We start from the raw sequence: 6559 nt of genomic DNA on the forward strand, positions 1-6559 counted from the left end.
GTTATATTTTTAAGCAGGCTGTCAGAGCAATCTCCTTATTTTTCTGTGCGCCAAGAGAATAAGATATATTCAAACACAAACACGTTACAACTTAGTCTAACTCGATTAAGTTGTGTGTCTGCAACAGCAAAATAGCCCTGGTTTGCTTGTTACCACGGTGTAAGGACACAAGGCTATATATGTAACCAACTTTTACAATGATATAAATCAAATTGAAAAGATAGAACAAGATTAGGATTTTGGGGTGGTTTCACCTGACAAATTATCAAAGGAACTTGTAAAATATTGCTTATGTCATTCCAGATGGCATGAAGGAGAGTGGGACATGGTAGGAGAAGGCAACAGTGTTTAAAACGAATGACAATCAAGGTGAAGATCCGGTTGACTTACTAAGTCACCAATTAAAACCCAGAATAGAAAATCTAATGAAAAGTAAATAGAAAATAGACACAATATAATACCCTGAAATAAGATCGAATTGAATGATATTTTGTGAAATGTTTAAACATATAGGCGTTGGCGTGACTGAGGTAAGGGGCTTACTTCTCAACTAAATGGTTCTGGGTTCAATCCTATGCGTGGAACTTTGGGCGTCTTCTATAGCCTCCGACCAATTAACGCCTTGTGAGTGAACTTGGTAGATGGAAACTGAAAGAAGCCTGTCGTATATGTATATATATATGTTTATATATTCTGTGTGAAGGCGCATGTTTCTAATTTTCCTTCGATTTTTTCTTTCTGTAAATCTATGTTGTTAATAAAATGTCCATTTTGAAAGCAAACACATAAAAATAATAAATCAAAATCGATATATTGCTAAAACGAACCCGTTTCGTTTTTGTATCCCGAAGACAAAATTAAAATTTGAAAAATTCAACTTGATAACAAAGAATGTGTTTTTTTATATTTATAATTTACTTTTTCTCAATGAAAAAAATTATAACAACAATAATATCAATGATTTCAAGTTTTGGCACAAGGCCAGCAACTTCGTGGATGGGGGTTAAGTCGATTACATCGACGCCAGTACTCAACTGATGGTTATTTTATCGACCCCGAGAGGGTGGAAAACAAAGTTAACCTCGGAGGGATTGCCTTCCATCCGTTGGAGATCGATTAAATGAAACACCAGTCAAGTATTTGCAGGTCCCGTGGTATCGACTTATTCCCCGCCTCAAAATTACTGCCCTTATGCCTAAATAAGAAATGAGTATTATTTTTAATAATAATAATGGTAATAATAATGATAAACAAGCATGTTTCAAAACAAAACGCGAAGGAGGACGCCCCATGAAAAACTCTACTCGTTTTTTTTACAAAGTCCACACATTTCCATGGAAACGTCCCACATTTTCTGGGCTAGTTGTTTGTCTTTCGCATAAGGACTCAAATTTTGAGAAATTTTCATGTTTTCAAAATATTGACCAGACATGTCCTCCAAGTTGGGATCCATAGCCAAATAGGCAACAGTCAAAGCGGCATCTCTAGGTAACATGTTAAATTTTCTAGATATCAAATCGAAAAAACGGGAGACTATCTTCGCCAGCATCTTCTGATCTGTTGTTATCTTGGAACCAGACCCAGTGTGAACACTGATTGTGCTCACTTGATAATCTTTCAGTTTTTCGCTTAAGATTTTAGCGTGCCAAATCTGAGCCAACTTGCTCATGTTATAACCAAACAGGTTTGGATATTTGATGTCTGATTCTTGTGTTAGTTGTCGTGAAAAATCTGGTTCTTCTTTGAGGAACGTGTCACCACACGGAATAACGTTGATAACTCGGCTGGGAGAAGATTTCTTCAGTAGATCGATCAGTAAATAGGTTAACAGAAATGGTCCCACGTAATTAACGCCAAATACATAATCGTACCCTTGTTTCGTTAATTTAAAAGGACTTAGTCCTAATCCAGCGTTGTTGAACAATACATCAATTCGATCTTCCGATGCAGTGATCTGAAAACAGAAACAAAACAACAAAGCTAACAACAAATTCCGAATACAAATGACTAACTCTTTGAATTAACGTTTGATGGGGTTGTGTATACCGCAGTCATATGCACTAGCGTAGCCAGAGGGGGTGATAGGGTCGGTCCACCCCGGGCGGCACTTTTGGGTCAACTGTCAGCAATATGTTATTTCGGTTAATATCTAGATCCGCACCCGGATGGGGTCTGGGAGCGGCACACACTCTAGCTACGTTAGTGGTCATATGTACCCTTAATGTAATTCTCAAGGACCATCAGCCTAACACGTTATGTGAACATGGTAGATCTTTCAATTGCAAGTGTAATCCACCCGACAGACTTCTAAACACTTTCTGCCCACCCAAATCCACCCAAAGTTTGTTGATACCTGGAGTTGTGATAAAATACCTAAGATACTTAGCTGTATGATCGAACCCGGAACCTCGTGATTACCAAACGAACTTCTTAACTAGTCGATATGCTGCATTTGTCTTTAGCGCGATTACTTACAATATTTATATCGCCTCGCTATTTCCATCGGTTTGATCTCCGATTGTCCTCAGGCAACAATTAATCAGAGGACAAATATCCGTCGAATGTAAATAATCTAGATAAAACGAGTCTGACAAAATGGTGGCGTTTTATTAAGATTATAAGCCAAGGAGACAACGTTCCTCACGGTCAATTAGCAGGGGTGGTGGTCAGAGCGTCTTTGCGATATTTGTTCTAGCTGTTATTTGAGAGAAGCTTATCAGCTATTTCTAGCGGTGCAGAGGTTGCCTCGACAGCCAGAACTTACAGTGTGTCAGGGAATGGGTATCAATGAGATAGGCTTCTTTTGGATATTGCCCGTGGTGGATATGATGTCTCGCAAGAACGATATCGTAACAAATGTAAAATTAGTACCAGATTGTGACTTTTACTTAAAAATAAACGATCAGAAATTGTTCCAATCTTGATGTCCTGACGCTAAAGAAAGGGGCTCAGTTATGGGTCTTACATAAGTTTTGTGGAGGGGTCAGCAATTGATCAAAGCTGACATGTGATGCTACGTTGTCATCAACCAGCCCCATTAAGGGACATTTTCAAAATGCATTTCTATAGAAGTGACGCACGTTTTAACATGAGGGTGTAAATTGCGTGTGGCTGACATCCGAATATAGAATATTAAGAAGTATTGAACAGTAATATGATCTATGAAGCAGCATGTTTGATCGAAAGCGATAAGAAATAGATCATGAATGTACAAAGTGTGGCAGACACCAGTGAGCCTTGAAGCAAACACACTTCTGTCGTGATTATTCTATCCTAATTTTCATACATAATGTATCAATGACTACATTATCCAATGTATTCTTCCTTGAGGAAGATTTGGTTGTTATTTCTAGCAAGCTGAGCGATCACATAGAGGCTTCCTTATAGGATTATCATTCAGGTGTCAATTTTCAACTGTTTAAAGGAAATATTAACCACATTGATCCCATTGTTTCTGAGGACATGTGAAGGCCATGGGCAGTTTCTCTGTAAGTCAAGGGAACAACTTTCCTCACTGGACAAGGGCACAGCTTTCCTCACTGGTCAAGAAGACAGCCTCTCGTTACAAGCCATGGAATCGGCCATTCCTATGGGCCATGGATATAGCTCCTTCCTAAAGACCGACCCTTTTAAAAAATAACAAAATTATCATCTAAATAAGAGGTGAATGGGGTTCATAGTTGCAGAACTTGAGGGACCCGTGCCAAACTAGGTTCAAAGCAATCTGAATTCACTTGATAACCTTTTATCTTTCAACAAGACATTTTATTTTTAAAGAAGAAATGAGATGTAGTGACATTCATGCCTTTCTCAGAAGTTCAGTGGTTCAGTAGCTTACTTGAAATGGATAAACATAATAAATCAGGAATGGAAACCAATCGAACAGTTCGATTTACAATGAGTTTAGCTCCATCTCATGACAGTTTAACGTAAATGAATAAAACCGAATACACAAAGAATATTTTAAAAACTCACTTTTTTAGCACATTCTCGGACGCTGTTGAGGTCTATAAAATCCAAATGGACAACGCTTAACATTTTAGGGTCTATACCGGTTGAATTTCGAATTTCATCGGCGACTTCCTCCGCTTTAGATATATTCCTACAGGCCATGATTACTTTGGCACCCTGCGCAACAAGATACTCGGCAATGGATCTACCTGTACCCGAAGTAGCTTCAGTAATAAGTATCGTTTTCCCATCCATTCGGAAGTAGTTTTTATGGCACTTGAAATGATAATGATATCGGATTTTCATCGCAATTTTGGAGAGAATATACAAGCAACACGTTGTGACTATACACAACAATATCGTGTAGAAAAGCATCGTAAAGATTTTTCCGTTTCTATCGAAATAATTCACTGCAAGTGACATTATTACTTTTTAAAAAATGTTGCAAGCGCCGTATATTAATATATCGAACTAATAACTCTCTCCGTCTCTCCTTTAGCTAATTCGAACGTCTGCTTCAGACAATATCAAAAACACAAATGTCTTAACGGATGAGGAAATGTTTTCTTTTTTTAAAAAATGGAAGAGAAAGTATTTAAATTCTGTTTCAGTTGTAGAGACGCAGCAGAGTGAAACATGTTTGGAACGTGACGATCTTCCACTCGGTATGCATCATCATCATCATTTACGTCCGTTTTTCTATGCTTTGTACGTATTTGTGTGTCAACAACGAAACAAAACTATCTGTTTATAAATCTGTTGTGTTATACTTCTCTGAAACTTGGACACGTCACAAACATCACTTTGAACTCTTGAGACGATTCTATCAAACATGTTTACGTCATATGCTGAAAATAAAATGGAAACCTTTCAAACCTGACTCCGATGTTCCAGCTACATCTGGTCGCTTCCAAGCAATAAATTTGAAAAATCAACTGCGGTGATCTGGAAATATTGTCTGCACGGAGGACGAGCCAACCTTAAAGCAATTGTTCTCTGGTGAAATTGTTCAGGAAAATAAAGTGTGTGATATAAAGAAAAGGTTCAGGCAATGGATCGCCCAGCCTGGTGTTGAAAAATATAGAATGGTGTGGAAACGTTTGAGCAAAACAGGATAATACAAGGAAAATAAGAGAAAAAACAACCAGTTAGGAAACATGAACTTGATTGACGTTTTTTCAATTTGTACATATTGTGATAAAACCTGTCTGTTTGGAGCTGGACTTAAATCTCTATACCAAAGCATTATATCGTGTATGTATGTATGTATGTATGTATGTACATCAGATTACTAGTGCTTCTGGTAACATGTAACGCAGTACAACCTGCCGCATGATCGAGCTGTCAGCGACTAAACCGGCAACCCTATCGAGCCTGCTTGGTAAGGTGGAGGATTTTCGTTGGACACCCAGCAGGACGAAAAGGAAAACTAAAAAAAAAACAAAAACGGATGAACTCAATAGAGTCAACGGCTAAACAACAGCTGGGGGTGAGAGACCCCTTAGTTTCTTCTTGGACAAGGAAAACACTGATACGACACCTGCAACTTTGTTTGTATCACTGTCCCCCGCTTCCGTTCGGGGACATAGAAATACCGGATGTAACGCCCAGGCGCGCGATAAACCGGGGGAAATGTCATTGCCTAAACATCCGTTGAAGCAAATATCAATAATGAAATTCCGAAATAACAGCCACCTCGTTGTAAAACCGGAGACGTTGGTCTTACTTGTTTCTGGACTCTCACCTGGCTTTGTAGGTGAGAGTCTTAGCGACGTTGTGCAAGCTGTTAGTGACTTAAAACTTCAGCACGGCCATTGCTAACCGCCATTGTCTTAAACATCCAGGATAAATTGTCAGTGACGATCATGCTCGTCTAACGAGTTGACAGCCACTATGTATGTATGTATGTATGTATGTGTGTGTGTGTGTGTGTGTCCACTCGTGTGTGTGAGAATATATTCGCCTGTCTATATCGATACTTCAGTTTACAGCATCGCTTTCACATTGATTGAAGCCAAGCAATATCACCGTAATAAACCTTCAATCAGAGCCATGATGTTTATTGTTTTAATTTTTTTTTTTTTGCCTTTCCTCTTATCTTTAATGCTTTCAATTAAGAAGCTTGTTGTTATTGTCGTTGTCCTAATGATCTTAAAATACGTGATTCGATTTTTTTTGTAAAGGACTCACAACAGAGACACTAGCAAGTATGACACAAAGTTCGCTCGTCACACTTTAAAAGCGAAAACAAAAAGATAAATAATTCTAATAAATTTGGAATAATTACGAAGATATATATATATACACACACATAGATAGATAGATAGATAGATAGATAGACAGGTAAAACTTACTTGGAAATGGATGCGTGGCGTTCGATCATATATAAATAATATATATGCATATATACATACATATATGTACATACCTACATAAGTATATATACATGCATATATAGGTACAGGACGTCAAAAAAACGTGAACAAAATGAGAAACGAGAACATAAAAAACAAAAACATGGAAAACGAACAACGAAAGAAACGAGACAGACAACATAAAGAACAATCCCTTCATCACATATGTGTGTGTGAGAGAGAGAGAGAGAGAG

The 6559-nt window shown here is 38.0% G+C and overlaps 1 protein-coding gene across 1 annotated transcript; it reads right to left on the reverse strand.

The window, feature by feature from the left end:
* Positions 1-894: 894 nt before the first annotated feature.
* On the reverse strand, positions 895-4721 carry LOC106869998 (retinol dehydrogenase 14). Its single transcript, XM_014915956.2, has 2 exons — positions 3976-4721; positions 895-1954 (listed from the first exon to the last, which is right to left on the reverse strand). The coding sequence occupies exons 1-2, from the start codon at positions 4372-4374 to the stop codon at positions 1301-1303; spliced, it is 1053 nt and encodes a 350-aa protein (XP_014771442.1). The 5' UTR covers positions 4375-4721; the 3' UTR covers positions 895-1300.
* Positions 4722-6559: the final 1838 nt, after the last annotated feature.

Source organism: Octopus bimaculoides, chromosome 4 (genome assembly GCF_001194135.2).
Source record: "Octopus bimaculoides isolate UCB-OBI-ISO-001 chromosome 4, ASM119413v2, whole genome shotgun sequence".
In the NCBI taxonomy this organism is placed as follows: domain Eukaryota; kingdom Metazoa; phylum Mollusca; class Cephalopoda; order Octopoda; family Octopodidae; genus Octopus; species Octopus bimaculoides.